The 19,193-nt window shown below is 36.7% G+C and overlaps 1 protein-coding gene across 1 annotated transcript in view; it reads left to right on the top strand.

Moving 5' to 3' along the window:
* Nucleotides 1–2,243: 2,243 nt before the first annotated feature.
* The window catches only part of neurl1aa (neuralized E3 ubiquitin protein ligase 1Aa), a 61,978-nt gene continuing 45,028 nt past the window's right edge, over nucleotides 2,244–19,193 (top strand). Inside the window, exons 1-3 of the mRNA XM_088917587.1 lie at nucleotides 2,244–2,383; nucleotides 16,447–16,688; nucleotides 17,747–18,068. Of these exons, the coding sequence (XP_088773713.1) occupies nucleotides 2,350–2,383; nucleotides 16,447–16,688; nucleotides 17,747–18,068 (598 nt within the window). The 5' untranslated portion in view covers nucleotides 2,244–2,349. The remainder of the gene's footprint in view (nucleotides 2,384–16,446; nucleotides 16,689–17,746; nucleotides 18,069–19,193) is intronic.

Genomic DNA, 19,193 nt, shown 5'->3' with positions numbered 1-19,193 from the left:
TGTTATTCAGTAGGTGTTTTGAAGGAAAAATATTTTTCCAGTATTATTAAAATGACCAACCTTTGCATTTGCATCCTTATTCTTGCTGTGTGAAATGAGTTTCTTGTCAATTAAATTCAGCTTCCTGGGAGTTAGAAAGTAGCTGTACTGGAATAATTCCAGCATCACTTTTTACTGTCAAATTATTCCAGTGAATGTAACCATATAAACATTTAATAGTCAAACAATGAATAAACCCCCCCAAAACTACTGGTACTGTATGCTTTCTTGCCAGGTAAAACAACTTTTTAAATTTACTCCCACAATCATTGCATCTGTGATCAGCTCTAATCATCACAGCCAGTGTAATTCTGGACCTGGAAGTATGATTGAAAAACCCATGCACCCATTTCCAGTCTGCATTTTAAATAAATAATGTATTTTGAAATATTATTTTTTTATTATTGCTCAGCATTCAGCATCCATCTTGTTATTTTGGAACTAAACAGATGCACATATCTTTAAAACCTCCTGAGATATAGTATAAATCTCTTTGCTGGTATTTAAAATGATTTAGTCATGATCTTAACCCTATTAAATACAGTAGAGTACATGCTCCTACAAGGGAGCAGGGACTAGTAATCAGTATGGCTATCATCACGATGATCGTGAGTCTCTGAAATGCAGAATGTATTCAGTTATGATAAAAGGTTAGACTGGGGGCTGTACTACTTTTCACAAAATAGCTTTCAAACACGTTTTTGTTTTGGAACAAATGGATCTTAAAAAGTAAACTTTTAAAATCTGTGTAATGTAAATATTCAAAAACTATGGGCTGCTCTGAAAAATGGAAAACTTCCATCCATTTTCTAACTGCTTTATTCAATTCAGGACCATAGGGGACAAGTCTGGGTATGCACTGGACAGGACACCAGGAGGGCAGACACACACAGGGCAGACACTACACACAAACTAACACCAGGGCCAACCTACCAGTATATCTTCAGACTGTGGGAGGAAACCCACGCAAAAATGGTGAGAACATACAAGCCCCATGCAGATAGCACCCCAGCAAATGAACAAAGTGCCCCAACGCTGCAAGGCAACAATGCTAACCACCGTGCCAATGTGCTGGTTATACAGTATATGGGCAGCATAATGTTTTAAAATTAATGCAGGCAAAAGTCTAATGAAATATCCTGAACCGAACTGTTTGACTTTACCTTCATGAATAGTGCCACCTGTTGACTGTCTAAGATTTAAATTGAGTTTATCTCAAATTGAGTTATCAGACACTGTGCATGTCTGGCTAGCAAAATTCACACTTTGCCTAATTGCAGACCTTGTAAATAAGGCACCCATAATTATCTAGTAGGCTTATATTTTATTATATTTTATTTAGGATAACATTTCAGCTTGGAATTATTCATTATCAATGAAACCTTGAAAAGAAACTACCAAAGTAAAACAAGTTTTTATTGCCTTTGTCTTCAGCTAGGTGTAAGTAGTCCTATATTTCTCAGTTTAAATATGGACATGACTATATTTCTATTTTGTTCCCGTGTGAAGAATGAGTCTAAGATTATGTGTAGCCTATCAGGTGTGAGTTAAATCTATACTGTATATCTGTACGCCTATACTGTACTGTATGTAAACATTCAGCATTGGGAATTGTATGTATTTACTGTCAACTGAAAACGCCTTCTGTTTAAAGGATGTGTACTGCATATTATATCTGTATTCAATATATAAATTGAATATATAAAATCAACATCAAATGCATTAGGTATCATTTGAATTAAACTAATTAAACAGTGTTTTAAAAATACATTGCAGCACCGCAATATCGGAAATATGTTCAGGACAGGTCATTGAAACGTGAAAAACTATCGTAAGATACGAGCGTGCAAGATGTATTGGAATATAATGTACTTCACAGTACATGGACAATACAGTTTTTGAAATAATGGTACAATACAGAAGTGATTTGTTATATTACATAACATCATACAGAAGCAAGCATTAAAAGTCTTGTGTTCAAACAGATTGTTGTCAACGAAACAGCTTTGCATGACCCTCGGGTCACTTTTAGTGAGACTTTATGCGTGTGGCAGCGATGGTGTTAAAACTGCCTGCATTAGCTCCACCTTTTATGTTAATAATCAATGTGGTTTTAGCTTGTGGCTGGACGCGTAAAGTGAATGGGGAGTACACGGCCCCTGCTAGTCTCGTTGTGTGACTATTTGTATCGGTGTGTCAGGAAAGAGAGGAAGCCGTGAATGTACAATATAATGCTGTTGGTGCGAAAAACTGCTCCGTAACAAGAGACAAAAAGAGGGGAGAGGAAAGGTACTCACCTTGAATTGTACCATGGGAGGCCAAATAACGCGAAACAGCTTGTACGGTAAGGAATTGGGATTAGGATCTTCAATTAAAAATGTAAACTGTGTATTGCATATATCAGAGTTGTATAAATTTGATGCATCACAGCTTAATAATGATGATGAATATGATAGTAGTAATGCAAGAATCAAGAATGCAAGATACCAGTAATACAACTAAGCAAACGGAAATTTGAAGGGATTCTGACACTAAACGTGGAGCACTGGTACTGCTGCATTTATTGAATAAGGTCTACTCTTTATTTTCCCTCACTACAGGTATATGTTACGTGAATCTCACATTAGTGCCGGTGAACGCTTTATCGAACACAGCCGAAGATGCAAAAATAGAGCTAGTAATGCTTTAAGAATCAAATCTGTCACAAAGAATGAGGTACAGTAAATCATTTGTATAAACAGGACGTGAGTAGGGATAATGAAAGTTTGAGTATTTGTTGAAATCTGAAAATAAAGCAATTTACATGGCGAAACTACTGTAACAAACTAATGTAGAAATCAATAACATTTGTTCTGTTAATACATATAAAATGTATTTAATTTTGGTCCTTCCAGATCTCAACCTACCGGTTGTTAAGACTTTATTTTTGTGTAATTCTCTGGTATTATTAGGGTAAGGATAATAAGGATTAAAAATCAATAATCAGTTGTTGGTTATTGTCTAACGACAGCAGATTAAAGCCGGTGCCTGGTATTTAAATTGGTTTACACACCGAGAATCTCCATTGTAGCGCTGTAGTTGGCAGGTGTTGAAAGATGATGTCATACTATTTAAAGCCCACATGATTTAACGTGTGGATGATGATGATGATGGTGGTGGTGATGATGATGATGATGATTCTGTTTTAGTATACAGTAATTATCAGGAAGGCCACTAAAATGCGTCTCTGTAACGTGGTCATGTCAAGTTGATATACTGTACAGTACATACAGTACAGTACTGTATTCTTGAATTTTCATTCAGGCGTTATTATGGTACAAACATCGTTATTACAGAATAGACATTTCCTATTGTTGTGCGAACAGAAACTTTACGAACGAAGTTTTTTTTGTAATCATGAAAATGTACTCGTGTGCATTTTGAGTCCTGATCAACAGTTACAGTATGAACTCTCAATTCAGTGGGTTGTGCAGACGACAGTGAGTTGTTAATGACAATCAGCTATACAGTATGCTTTCGTGTATATATCATGTATCCATGAGAATATATAAACCACATATAAATTATCATGAAATATGATTAATGTCCTTTATTGTGAGGCTGTGAATTACAGTACGCATGAAGTACCTTTTTCAAGACTTGAGATAGATTTGTGACTGTAGGATACGGTGGGTGACGTAAAGAACTGGATACACAGCTGCTATTTTTGGAGCGGTGCACGTAATGATCTGTAGCGCCCCTCTTGGCACTCGAGAACAACGGTGAGGTGCTCTGGGAGTCAGGATTTGGACAGGTTACTTATATTTTCTGTGCAATCATTAAATTTGGATACGATATCTTGCATTGGGGAAATAAAAACAAATTACAAGGGTTTAAATGTGAACGATTTGATCTTTAAAGGTCAACACTTACAGTTAACGTAAAAGCAACCGCCCTCATCATCCGTTTCACTCAAAAAAATCTACTTTTCTACTATTGGGGGAAGAAGATAAAAGCCTACAAAACCACCAAATCATAAGCACTCATTTTTTGTTTAAAATAAACCATATACAGTACGTTTACATGAGCAGCACTAAAAAGGGAAGCCATAAAATATTAATCATAATAATAGGCAAAAAGTAGCACTGTCTAGTAACAATAATTTTTGCATTGCAAAGGACCTGATGTAGATGCTTATATTTATGCCATGAGTGAAAAGTGGTCTCTAGCAAACCAGTCAATTCATTGATATTATGATCTGCTCTTTGTAATATGGCAGGACTCTGGAGGAAGGAATTACATTTAGGAATTTCTTTATCACACATATAAGAACAGCTCATTTAATCAAGGTCAATAACTATACAAATCGTGGTAAATCAGAATTTTAAATATGCCCCTCTTTTAATCCAGTTCCTAACCCATATACTGTAGAAATATACAGTATGTACTGTATGCCTCCACAGTTCTTATAGGAGATTGGAACCCACTGTTTCACTCAAAGCACTATGTCTTTTAAAAAGACAACTTTGAGAATAATTATATCCTCAAATATTTAATTTGAGAATTATCAATAATTATACATAATTATTTCACATTCTTGCATATTTGTTCATTGCAGTAGGATAGCAAAGAAACCTTTATGAATTGTATTTTGAAAGAGAATCATAATCATTTGCATTTGTTTCCTGCTTCCTTAAACATTCTGGGAAAATAAAAACAGACGTTTTCTCCCAGAATTTACCCTGCCTCCTCCCCAGGCAACATCAATGTAAACATACTTGTGAAAATGAAGCTTCCATAAATATGTACTCAAATATTAAATATTGTGCTAATGCACAAAGTGGAGTTTGTTCAACACCAATTCAAAACCACAGTATCAGAGTGAGAATGAAAGGAAGCTGATAACATCTAAATATTACTCAGGCTGGTGGAAATGTGGCTATGCTTGTTTTGTTTTTTTCTGTTTTTTTTAGTAATGACCCCTGCCTTAACAAGGAATGTAATATGATGTTCAACATTGAAAATGAAGCCAGAATCCAATTTTATCACCTAATTTGAAAGCAGAAACAGTCTTCAGAATAGCAAAACATAGAACATTTTCAGAAAATTGGAGCTTCCTAATCAACCAGTGTGCTGAAAATCTAGGTGGATTGGCAAAATGCATCATTTTTTCATTTACCCACTGGTAATTGGAAACACAAATAAGCTCATCATTTCTTACATAGCTACTGTAAATTAGTTTTTACTTTTCTTCTTGCATCGGTTTTTGTTATCCATTATTCCAAAGAAGCTCCTTGTTGTACAAGGCATGTACTGTACAGGAAAGAAAACATTAGCTTCCCAAGATTAATCTATCATTAGGGTCATTATGTCAACCTTATTTTGCTTTAACAGTGATTTGGCATGACAACAAGGGTTTTAAGCCAACCTAAAGAGGTTTATAAATGTTTCCCTGGGTGTTGTTTGATATTGCCTGCTAGAGGTGTCCGGAAATGCACAAATGCGTTAGATTATTGTGTGTCGTCTGTTGACTTGGGTGGTCAAGTGATAAAAAGAATGTCTGCCTTTGGTGATCATCTCAGATGACAACAATGAGCATGGTGTGCAGAGTGGCACTGACATGTTGGGAACTAAAAGGTTAACATCAGAACTGTTCCTCTTTTTATTTGTTTTGCTCCATTTAGGGTTAAATTTGACACACTCACAGGATCGCCTATAAGCGTGTTCCTTTCTGTAATCTGATATTTTTCTATGCTGTGTTATAGAGTTTTTTTGTTGGTAATTCCTTACTCATATTTCTTTGCAGAAATATTTTTACAGTAAACTCTCCCTGCTCTTTGTTAAAATGTATCTTTTGAATTTGCCTAGGATAAAGTCTGCCAAATACCATTTATACTGATAATAAAATTGAGATGGCTTGTTTTCTCTCAGGTATGTTTTGCTATCTGGTTCTTCCGTTAGAAGAATTTCTTTTGAAATTCCTTCAGACAAAGACAAAAATAATTTAAAAATAGATTATCAAAATACATTTGGGGTGTTTTTTTGTTTTTGTATGGGACTCAATAGAGTGGATTGTAGTATTGTCACCATTTTATGGGTGTTTTTTCTATTGCTTCTTAGCAACACACTATTTCTTGAGATAAAATGTTCATGTGACAGTATTCAATCGTAATTTTTTAACAATATAAAACAGTGTACATTTGACCTGTATTTGGGCAGAATAATATACATAAAGCATATTCAAGACAAGGTAGCATATATAAATGTAAATGTAGCAATAATATCATATTTATTTAGCTTGGATTCTGCATGCTGTAAGAGTTGTCTTTCCATGTTTGGTAGTCAGATTCAGTGCGTCATAAATCACCTGTAGTACAAAAGTTAAGGCTGTCTCTGTGTCAGCATGTATGAATTTTTAGTTAAAGGTCTTTTCTTGTAATAATAATTTTAGTCCATGTCTGCCTGCTACAAAATGAGATCCAGTGGGCAGCTCAAATAGGCAGCCTCTTCAGTAGCACACAAATTAAGCAGACAGTAAGTGAATGAGCACTAAGCAGGCAATTCAGTGAATGTGCAGCATTTTAATCTGGCATCAAGCTCACAGCAAGGGGCAAGTGCTTTATGAACTGGAGAAGCTGTGCAAGACAGCATATCTTTGACAAAACCTGATAGTTTAGTTATGTGTGTCAAATATGGCGTAATGCACATAGTACTGAGAATTAGCAAAATGTATGCCTGGATGTTAATTGAGAGGAAATGGGTAAAACTTTTCCCCATCTGTAAGAAGACATGTTCATTACATGTCTGTGTTACAGAAAAGAACATTTACTGTACATAGTATGAGTGGGACAGAATGCTGATTTGTAGAGGCAGAAATATTATGGCCTTCTACGGTAGCTTGCTCTTGGTAGATGCTAAACAAGGCCAGGCGTGGTCAGTAGTGGGATGGGAGACCTCCAAGGATACCAGTTTGCTGTTGTTGTGTTGGTGAGACCAGTAGGTGGCACTCTTCCTCTGGACCAAAATTTCAAAACCCCATATCCCAGTATGGGGACTGAGTACTCTACTAAAAGAGTATCATCCTTTGGATGAGAAATAAACCAAGATCCTGACCAAAGATCCATGGGCATTAACTCCAGTGTCAAGGCTTAATTCCACCTTGAACTTGCACAGTCTAGCGTTTCTAATGTCTCCCCTTAATTCACCTAGTGAAATATACTGATGGAAAAAAGAAACGCAGCATTTTCTGGAATGAGAATACTATAATTATAGCTTATCTACAGTACTTTAAAAAAAAGTTGTCCATTTGTTTTAAGTCCCTTGGCCAGCAATAAGACTTGTGCAGTGAGGCATTGCAACTTGCCAATCACACGAAAGCTCATACGGTGCACTTCTGCCAAACGAGGTCCAGGTGAAACAATGCCTGATCCTGTCACCTTTAAAAAGGCTTAGGTTACTGGAAGAAAAAGGCCACACTTAGTCAGGTTTCTGTGCATTCCATAATGCCTTGAATGTCAACAGAAGCAAGGAGAGGGCCATTGGCATGCTGCAGGCAGGCATGTCATATGCCAGCGGTGCCAGATGCTATGGAGTAAGCCACTCCACTGTGTCCCGACTGCAGAGAAAGTTTCAGCAGACCGGCAGGACAGATGACCATCCAAGATCTGGTGGCCCTCGAGTGACCACACCAGAGCAGGACTGACACATCAGACTGGCCCATCGGAGAGATCGTTTCAGATCTGCCACCTCTACTGCTCCTGAAACTGCCGGCAGACACGATGCCCGCATCAGTGACAGGACAGTGAGGTTCCATGCTGCTCACCTTAGAGCAAGGGGACCTGTCAGAGACCCTCTGCTCACACCTCCTAGACATCACACCCAACTGGCTTGAGCCAGACAGAGGCTGCGATTGACTCGTCAGCAGTGGCATCAGGTCCTCTTCACGGATGAGTCACTCTTCAGCCTGTTCCATGCAGACAAGAGGGCCAGAGTGTGGAGGAGGTGATGCGTTTCTTTGTTCCATCAGTACAATCTCCAACTTCTCTACCTAACCTCTTGTGTAGTGGGATTTCTGGCACCTCATGGCTGCCACGAACTGTACTTAAAAGGGGAATTCCTGTAAAACAGTCTAAACCAGATTTAGACATTTTTTCTACAGCCTTGCTTTCAAGTGATGAAATGTCCTGATAAAGAGTACTTCGCTGCTGGAGAATGAAAAGTGAAAACAGAAGTGATTTAAGGAAGCCATTGTTCAAGTCTAAGAGCACTGAAATCCTGAATAAATATTTAAGCACCTCAGATCTCAAAAGTACCTGTTTTCGTTTTACATTGGTTGTTTTCATTTGCACATCTTAGTTTAGTAATTTTATTCTGTGCATTATTTGTTATATCTAATAACTATGTGTTCTTGGATAATAATTTGATACAAAAAGTAGCAAAAACTAAACCTTTTTTTGTTTTTGTTGTTTTTAAACCTTAAAGGAAAAAAAAACAGTTGGTATTTCCACAGTGACAGTACAAGGAAAAGCAACAGGTGGTGTGCTTGAACTGCTGGAAAGTACAGTATTTACTTTTTTAAGTACATAGTAATCAGTGAAATGATACTGGGAATATTTCTTTATTAGTTTTATTTGCATTCTACTAGTTTATACAGTAGGTGTCATAAAAATTGGCCCCAAGACAGTTTCAAATTATTGCCTTGCCTTCTGTTGCTGACAGTTGTTAAATGCAGCACAATTAGAAAAAAACACACAAACCACGCACAAATAAGTTAATAACTACACACGTCCACTTAGGAGAACACAGAGCATATGGATTATATTTAGAGCATTCTCAGTCATGAGGACACTTAGCACTCAATAAGTACATTTGCAGACTTTAGTTGCTTTCCATGCTGTAAACTGTTTAGTGTTGGTAAAAATTTACATTTCCTGAAATTGTATTGCTTTGGCCTGCATTATTATGCAAATAAATTGCTTTTTCACTCACAATTAATTGGAAATGTATTAAAAGTATTGTGGTAAGAGCTCTTCATTAATATGATCCTTTTTCACTATTGATTTTGTATAGTGATCATATCAAGAAACCTCTAGTGGTTTAACTAACAGAATAAGAGAAAATAAAATGTGCTTGGCTTCAGTTGAAAGACAGGGAAAACTAACCTGCACCACCAGGATGCTTTTGGACTGTGGAAGAAAACTAGAGCACCCAAGAGAACACACTCCCACTACTAAAATAACTCAACCCCAGTTAACACCTCAAATCCTTATATAACAAACATACTCATTAACTCACCATGTGAGAATGTGACTTCCAAACCCTCCACCAATTATCCAGTTAACTAACTAATCAGCACCCAGTGAGACCATTTATAGTTAGACTTTTAACAGTCCTCTAAAAGACCAGCCTGATACAATATCAAACTGGCACATTATCATTAAGTACTGTTTTGGATCAGCTAGAAGCAGTGAAATTTGCCACAAACTATACTACAGTACAAGATCCAGCACTCCTGACTGTAAAACCACTAGCACTTACTGTAGGCAGAATAATTACTGATACACTAAAACTGCTTTACATGATGTCTTTCTAAAAACATAAAGATGCTCAACCAATCATGTTTACAGGTTTGTTTGTGTTGTGAACATGCTTATGAACCCATCAGTAAAATAATATCTGGACTACACTGTAACTGAATTTATACCACAGGTTCAGTCTAATTTTTTGGAAAAGAAAGCACTTATGTCTTTTTAATTTGATGAATCCTGGCCAAGAATCTGGGAGATCAGTACAAAAGAAATATTTTGAAGAGGAAAATGATGTTGGATTACTTTACATTAGCAAATGTTTAAAACAATGCCAATGTATGAAGTCATCATTACACTGAAAAATGAGAGACTTTGGGTTCTTTCAATATTTAGATCCATTAGGCTGCAAGATTATATTGCCCAATGCCAGTTGGTTTTTCTTGCTGTGCTTTCATTTTTTTAAGTCACTTATAAGTCTTTATTGATGTCTGTTAATTGTCATAGACAATTCTCAAGTTTTAGAATTCATCTTAATTAGAGCTGATCACTATGAAAGACATATATAAGATTATATTATGTTGTCCTGTTGCTAAGGAATATTGATACACACCCTGAAAAAAAAGCGCTTTATACTGTAAAAAGCAAATCGGCAATGTTATGACCTACTTTTAAAAACAGATGCTTCAAGTGCGGACAGTCCTCAGACTTCAAGATGCCCAAGTTTGAATGTTGAACTGGTTCTTCAATTTGACATCCTTGATTACGAACACCAGAAAAGGCTGTTGGATTGTCTAATATAACAGAATTAGCTAGGATGAAAAGGAAGAATAAAGCCAATCGCGAGATGAGAAAAACATAGTTGTATCAGGAGCTATATTTTATTGTTTTACCGCATCAAAAATTTCAAGTTAAGGATTAAGTCTGGGTGTAGCTGTTCCACTGCATAACGCAATCTAAATTAATAAGGGAAGATGCACAGTTGACACTGGTTGCATAATCAGTTTAAGGTAATTTTTTTTTGTTGGTTTGGTTTCATTACTATTAAACAAAATCTCCCTTGAATGTCCACTGTAATGGTTAGTTAACAAACTTGCCACTTCTTCATCCCAGTGGCTACAGGTCTCGGAGACCTAGCACAGTAATAAGAATCCTATGCACAGACAAAATGAAATCTTTACATTATTTGGATGACTCGAAAGAGTTACAAGGACATTCTGTCCATCTGTTTTCTACCTACATCGTCCGATTCAGGGTTGAGGGGGAGGTACAACCTTTCCTAGCACATACAGTAACAGGCCCAAGGAAAGAAACAATACAATCTCCACTCAGATAGGGGCCAGAATTGAACCCAGGGCTCCAGCACTGTGAGACAGCAATGCTAATCACTGTGCCACTGTGCTGTCTGATGGGCAATCCAAAAATCTGCATCTGACAGACTTGCTTGGAAGGGCTGTCTTCACTTATGACAGGAAGGGGTGGGAGTAGAACACACTCTGATGTGCTGCATTTGGGGGGAAAAAAAACTGCCATGGGTATAACAGCTGGGAGACTGGATTGACCCTTGGCTTTAACCTAAGACAGGGCACAAATTGTGCATACAAATTGTGTGTATTGCCAAGGGCCCGAAAGAGACACAGTCTTACACATGACTGGTTTTAAAAGTTTCTGTAACACCCGTAACATATTGCTTTAACTCTTATGAGGGATGCTTAAGGACAAGCCCATAACTATGCACGCTCTGTGGGTTATGATATCAGGGTTTCACTCCCTTCTGCTTTTAGAGGGATGTTTTCAGCACTGTCTGGAAAATGCAAGCCCATGCTTTCCAGTAGGACCTAGAAAGGAGTTAAACACACACACACCCATAAATGTGTATTTCTGTACTTGTGAGGACCTTTGATCAACACCTTACCTCTCCACTCCTGCTTTGAGTGGAAGCACAATCAAATAATTTTGGCACCTTTATATTTTTAATCTAAAAGATGTCTTTTAGTTTTTAAAATAAAACAAGTTCCCGTGTTGGTCTCTCTTAGGACATCTGCCCAAATTCAATTTAAATTCATTACAACTTTATGCAGGGTTAGATCAATTTAGTGGAGAAAAAGACTCACAGCATAATTACTGTATACAATCTGTTCATGGTACAGCTCAGTGGGTTCTAGGAAATATTTATTGATTTACATATACAAATCTGTGGATATAAAGAGAACTATTTTACATTCTTTTTCCAGGATCTAAGCCTGTCATGCAAAAATACAGTAGGAATTGTTTTCTGGTATTTTTTCACAGTGGAATCTGGAGATAGCATGAAGAAAAGCACTGGACCATTTCCTGTCTCATTAAATTAAAAGAAACATTTCCTTTCTTGTCCTTTAGGAAACTCTGAGACATTAGCTGTCTCTATTCTGTTTCATTCAGCCATACACCATTTACAGTATATTGTTATATAAATGCATGGCTAGCTAATAGTTTTTGATCTGTTTAGGCAGTATTATTAAAAGGCATTCCAAAGTTAAAAGGACATTATGAGGAATACCAAGAAAAATAATGAGCATGAAGCAATACAAGTGCTTACCGATTAACACACAACAAGAGTAATTTGTACCAGAAAGTATATCTACCCTGTCTTTGGTACTGTACAGTACATTTCAATATTCCACCCACCATAGACAGTTCGAGTGCCCTGAGTATTCTAAAGAGGTTTGACACTATACCCCACATAATAGCTGCATTACTGGCAGTGTACAAAGACTGTTGTTTTTACAGACATGTGTTTATGTTCCAGTCATAAAGACAGTCATACTGCTCATAGTGTTCCTTACAGCTTGCTATGATTAGTTAAACATAAGCCATATTAAGAGTTTTGGGTCCTTGTATATCATTATTAGTCTCCTCTGCTGTATGCTGTCTCATTTTCAGTTAGCATATTTCAATAACCTTTCAAATGTATACAGTATTTTGCAGTTGAAGGTGAATTGTATTTTGTCTAATCTTGAACATGCAATATTCCTCTGTCATAAACCAGAGAATAACCACATTAACAGCTACTGTAGTAATGCATTTTATTCTCTTTTCTTCATTCAGTAGGAGGTTATGTCAGATTGAATCAATGACTAACAATGAGCAGATCAATCAAGGGGCTGATGAAAGTAGACGGGCGGCCTACATAAGCCTGGAAACTTTTTTTTACCACAAAATGCTTTCAAAAATGCAAAACAGCAAGCTGTTTTTTCCTTAATATCCTTTTAGCATATAATAAAAAAGATGGGTTTCTTTTAAAGTATTTCACAGTTAGTAGTGGACAGTAAAGGGTCAAATTCTTCACAACATACAGTACAGTATATATCCTTACTTCCATCATTAACAAAACAACTGACCAGTATAATGAACTGCTGTACAGTATGTGTATTTGTTTGCATAGGACACCTAAAACCACTTTCTGTTTTTGCCTTTTATTCTACAGTGCTTGACAGTTTTGACAAGCTTTAAATTTGTGTTTCTTCTGTTTGTTTTGAGTGTTGTGCTTGTTCAAACATATTCCAGGAAACAGCTCCCCTCACCTTGTTTTTCATTGGACTAATATTTAAACATGCTTTTTATTACTGTATACTGTACCTGAGCAGTTGCAGCTCATGACAGAGCCCTCTCACTGGCTACAGCAACTGTATAAGTCAATTAAAATAACAATAATTAACCAACCATGGACAATCCTGCTTGAGGATGAAGATCTCAAAGATGGAATTATGAATGACTCATTAACCTGGCCACATGGGGTGGAATTTTGACTGACAGGGATCAAGCCCTGTATATTTAAATTATTAGCCTTATATACAGTACAGTACTCTATATCTGAAGTGCTAAAACCAAAACAACAAGTAAGATTTCAAACTTCAGAAAACTGTGAGGATTGCCTATCAACCTTGGCTATCAGCATAAATCATTTAATTTAGCTCTTATGAGAGGATACTATCTTGAGTAAGCAGTAAATCATGAAGCTTGAAGCTAAAGGCAGATTCTTGTTTATACTGTAGCTACTGTACATGGAATACTATTTATCAAAGTAGTCAGGTTATACAGTATGTATTTAAAGGGAAAGAGAAAAACATCATCCATGAGGAGATATCTGACCAATGTTTAAGCCTTTTACTAAGCTTCGGTTTAAATAGTTTTCAATTATTAATATCCTCAGACTGTATAAGAAAACACACTTCATATATATTGCCTGCAATTTAAGCATGGTATACAGTTAGAACTTCAATTTAATGTCTCTTATTAAGGTATGTGATCCCAGGAAAAGAGTACTGCTTTGTCTGAAGAAAATCTTAGCTAACAATCCTGTTAGAAAAGGACTAAGGGATTATATAAATATTTTCCAGCTCAAGGTTGAAGCAGGTATGAGCTACTGTACTGTACAATGCAGAGACGTATTTGTAAGAATTAAAAATGAAACAAAATAAAAAGATATTACCTCATTCCCTGATGTGTACCATTCTGTGGATGGAATTACTTGTTCTAAAAAGTGTTGTATTTCAATATTAAAGATAATTTAATCATTATTAATGATGTAGAATCTGGAGTTTGTTTGACACTTGTTTTCCAAATGAAATTTGAGAAACATGCATACAGTACCAGCACATAGGACTTTAAGATTAGTAAATATAAATGTAAAAAAAAAACAGAGAAAATAGAAAATAGTTTTCTGTTTTGTTGCTGAGAAACAAGGATGTAGTTAATGTATTTAAGTGAAATATAATATACAAGGTAGTGCTTATCATGGTGCCTAAATTTTTATTTCCTGACAAATTGTTATTTGATTTATTTTTAATGAGACAGAGAAGGACACGAAGAGATCTCCTAACTGAGTGCAAATACAATAAAAAAAAACAAAAATCATGTGTACAGAAGATCTATGATTTCACTGGGCATTTCTTTCATTTTTTTAAGGCCTTTCAAGTAAAAAAAAGTCCTGAACTTCACTGGTTCTGAAATTGACTTCTGAAGCAATCATGCTGCTTTAGTGCATGAGAGTATCAGAATGGGTTTTCTGTACTTGATTTTGGCCTAGTTTAAATCAAACCTTTATCCCACCCTCACAAATTAATCACAAATTAGAATCCCATTACTTGATGGCAGTTTTCCACTTGGTAGATGTAAGAAGCCTCTGGAAAAACAAAAAGCCCCCGTCAAGTTCTGGGTTAATGGTTTGCAATTTGTGGGTAGGTCGAGGTTTTGATTTAATCCAGGCCTTTGTCTGTAAACAGTGATGAAGATATGTATCTGGGAGCCTGAAATAAATCCATGTGTCCAACAATTCTGTATATGCATACTATACTAAGATGTTTCCGTGCACTTTTTAAAGCCGATGGTACAATCTTGTGTGACCGCTTGGAATGAACCATGAGCAGAACAAAACGAGATTGAAGAGGAACCTCGAGTTCCCAGATCTACAGAGGCAAAGAAGGTTGTTGCTTTCGCCTTGCATTTTGCTGTACGCTGATCTTTAACCCACAACCAGTCTGAGAGTGGACTACTCTGCCACTTCTTACTCTGACTTGTTTTGCTCCTTTTATCAAATGCCCATTGGTTCTTGGGTCCAATTTATACTCGTTGGAAAATATGACATATTGGAGATTTGCTCCCTTTCCACTACTTACAACACGAAAGCATTCCAATTGCCTGGCTGAGCACTGCTTTAATGGGGAAAAAAAGTGGCAAGGAAGCCCTACAGAAGAGAACTTCTTACTATTGCTTTGCTTTTTTTTCAGAAACCTTATGAAACTTTAAATACATAATAATAGATTACCAAAACTGGCTAGTTTATTTTTTGTGTGTTTTATGTACAGTAAGAACAAATAGTAATGATAAAATTAGATCTATAAAGATAAAAGCTTAGATTGATCTAGAAAGAAAGGATCAGGTCTTCATAAAGTGGGCAATATGTTAATTATGTCTCCAGTAGCAGTTCTTGACAGGGACAGTGTTACACAACTTCAACCTGAACATTTTCTTATTTAATAGAGTGTGAGATTTGAAATGTACTTTGGTTTAAAAATTACTTTTGAAGATCTCTATACCCGCACATCTTTTGCATTTCCGTAGAATACATATTTCATAAATTGTTCACATTCCAATCCTAACCAAGGCCAAATTGTCAAAGTGACAAAGACAAAAGACGGCAGTTTCTACAGTCACTGAACTGTACACAAGATTCACATTAATCCAAAAGGCTTTACAAACACTAGGCTATTGTACAGTATGCATTTTAAAAGTTCTGTTAGGAACATATATTTTCCATTGGGTAAAAATAACTAGTAATGTTTTAACTAAAACCAAAAAGGCCAAGGGCACCCTGCAGTCTGTTCTTTCAATTTACTTATGATTCATATTCAAGACCAGGATGAAGCAGATGAATACAAATTCCAACCTATAGAGTGTCACAAAGCAAAACTTGCGTTTTTCAACTGTGTTGATTTCAAATCATGTTAGATGTCTGTTACACAAGCCCAAAACAAAAGACAGCACTGAACATTTCATAACTAAATTAGAAAACCATATGCCTTCGTAAAATGACTTGAACTGATGATTTCTGGCAGGATTTGATTAGACACAGCAGTACACTAATGCATCTTTTTGAGGTTAAAATTGAGAGATTCGTGTTTATAGGTGATAATCTTACAAACATATACATTTCAAGCCTGGAAACGTTTCTCTTCTCTCCAGGATGTAGTGTTGCATGTCAAGTTCCTTCTCCTGCTTAAAAACAGCCCTTTAGAAAAATATGTTATAAGAAATACAGTTATGAAAGAGACATACTGTACTACCATTTGGATGTACTGTGTTGGAATGAACCAAGCATACAGTATAACACGTAAGTGCTAATCAAAGCCCTGTTCTCTCCCAGATTCTCTAGGTGGTCCATTTCCTGCCAACTCTCATCGATGTCACCACAAACCCAAGCGCTGCCTCCCCATACAGCAGTGTGGTGGGTTCCCCGTCAGCCCCCTGCTCTTCCACCCTAATGCCAAGGGCTCCCAGATTGTCATGGATCTGACACAGAAGGCAGTGAAGAGACAGGCCAGCTTCTGCAATGCCATCACCTTCAGTAACCGACCAGTGGTTCTTTACGAGCAGGTCAAACTAAAGGTATTTACCTGACTTTAATCCTTTAAAGAGATTTGTTTTCAACCCTGATGTTTGTACCCTCCATAGATTACCTAATCCTGTCTGTGATACAGGTGCTTCCACTCCAGACGTAAATTGAGCACTGATCGTACCCGGTGATCTGCTCCAAAGTGAAAGGCATGGGTTAACAATCATATGAACCACAGGGTGATTTCCCCCCAGCTCAACACCATGTGCTGGATTAGTGGCTTTTTAGTTTTAATGAGTTACACACTGTCTTTTACAACAACAGGAGCTAAGAGAAAAATACATATTCTGATTTATTAAGTAATAGATCTGTTTTTCTTTTCTCATGCATAATAATCAATTTATTTAGACGTATTTAAGATATTTCTGTAAGTCCACAATTTTATGGGTTTTTGAATTCCAGAATGCTGTTGCTTGTTTACATTTTAATTCTTTTTGAATTACCTTAGAAAAATAGTCTAGGTAGCTGCTTTGATTCATCCCCAGAGTTGTTTTATATAAACAAAAATCTCCAGGACACTACATTAAAAAACAACAGCTGATATTTTTTTGTGCTCTAGTCAAGTCAAAGGGGAACAGATGTACTGAATTACATCTTTTGCACAAGAAACAAGGCAGACACATTTTCATTCATGAACAGACTTCCAATGGAAGTTAAAAAAGACATTAAATAAAAACAAGCTTTTCAGTATTGGAATAATGATCTTCTACACTACCCAACAGTTTTAAATACACTATTTTAAAAACATATTCATGATACAGAAAACTCGATCATTTAAATAAGCAGCCTATAACCTAGAGGAAATGTTCATTTGCTTCACCATGCTTGAGACATACAGTATGCCCATATCATAAGCATCTGTGTAAGGCCCTGCATGATGCGCAAAGTCAGAGTTGTATCTGACTTGTCTCTTCTGTCTGATCCAATAATCTGTGTTGTTTGCAATTTCTTTCTCTACCATCACTATTTTGTTTTAATTATTGCAAGGCTCAGGATGTGGTTGGGGGCTCACACCAGTCATACTCGTGTGTATCTGCCTGCTTTCCTCTAGATCACAAAGAAGCAATGCTGCTGGAGTGGAGCTCTAAGGTTGGGCTTTACTGCCAAAGACCCATCTCGGATTAACCCAGACAGTCTACCTAAATACGCCTGCCCTGACCTGGTGTCCCAGAGTGGTTTCTGGGCAAAAGCTCTGCCAGAGGAGTTTGCCAATGAAGGCAACATCATTGCTTTTTGGGTGGACAAAAAGGGACGGGTGTTCTACAGGGTCAACGACTCCAGCCCCATGCTATTCTTCAGTGGAGTCCGAATCACCGAACCTCTCTGGGCCCTGATCGATGTGTATGGGCTGACTCGTGGGGTACAGTTGCTTGGTAAGTTAATGAAGGGTAACGGACCGACCAGCATCTGTGTTTCATGTAAGGGTGTTTGTATTGTCCTGTGCTCTTGCAGAGAAGATGCAGCAACTGTAGATGAATAACACTGACTCCCCGGTAGTATTACAAACTAAACACTAATTTAAGCACAATTTTCAATGACTTTTCAAAGAGTCATTATGGGGTTGCTGAATGTATTTGCAGATAGTGACCTATTAAGTGAACTAAAGAAGTTCTGTGTGTACAACTTCCTGTTAATACAACACTTGTACTCTTCTAATGCTCCACTGTTTTCAGTCTTAGAGGTTCCTCTTTCTTTGATGTGCTGTAGGTTGTCCTCTAGCAGATAATTATTGCCCGTGACATAATACCTTTTCTTCCTTTTTTCTAGTGTTTACAAAAGTATGATTGTCTAAGTTACTTTTGATTGTGTAGTGCTTTCAGCTTTGTATTTCTGTTGTAGGAGACACATTTCTGTGAAATGAGGCAGCAAACAAAGATCGGAATTGTTTCATGGTAACATTGCGTACGTTTGTTGGTACACAAAAAATAGCGTCTGCAGGTAGAATTCAGGGATTTGTAGAGACAATGCAACCGTTCTGAAAACTGGACAAACCTGTTTTTACATTGTTTCCACAGAAAACTGATCAGAGTGGGCGAAACCTTGTTTACCAGTAAATGGTATACACTGCATGTGTCACATATTGATTAGAACACCTACACGTAAAGAGAGATTGGTTTCTTGGTTAAAGTGATCAATGTGAAAATTGTAGAATTTCTAATTAAAAGGCTACAACTTGAAAACGTCCATTCTAGTGTAGAAATGAATCACTCTTTGCCTCCCAGGCTTACTGACAGGAATTTGGCACAATAGAAATTAAGCTTGAGTGCACAAGTGAAACTTTGTTACATGTCAGGAACCTGCAGTTGCCAAGATCTTAATACACTTCACTCTTCCCACCACTTGAAATGATCTGAAATAATTGTGTTATCTTTCAGACGCTCTTTGTTTAACTGGGCAAATCATTGTAACGGGGCATTAAAACATTGACTTCTTAAAAATTGTCACTTTTTAAAAAATAACCATTTTCTCTGCTTTAGATTCTGATTTTGTTAAATAAC

Source organism: Atractosteus spatula, chromosome 5 (assembly GCF_055471065.1).
Source record: "Atractosteus spatula isolate fAtrSpa1 chromosome 5, fAtrSpa1.hap1, whole genome shotgun sequence".
Lineage (NCBI taxonomy): Eukaryota > Metazoa > Chordata > Actinopteri > Semionotiformes > Lepisosteidae > Atractosteus > Atractosteus spatula.
Note: the sequence above shows the minus strand (reverse complement) of the source record. Positions and strands in the feature narration are given on the sequence as shown.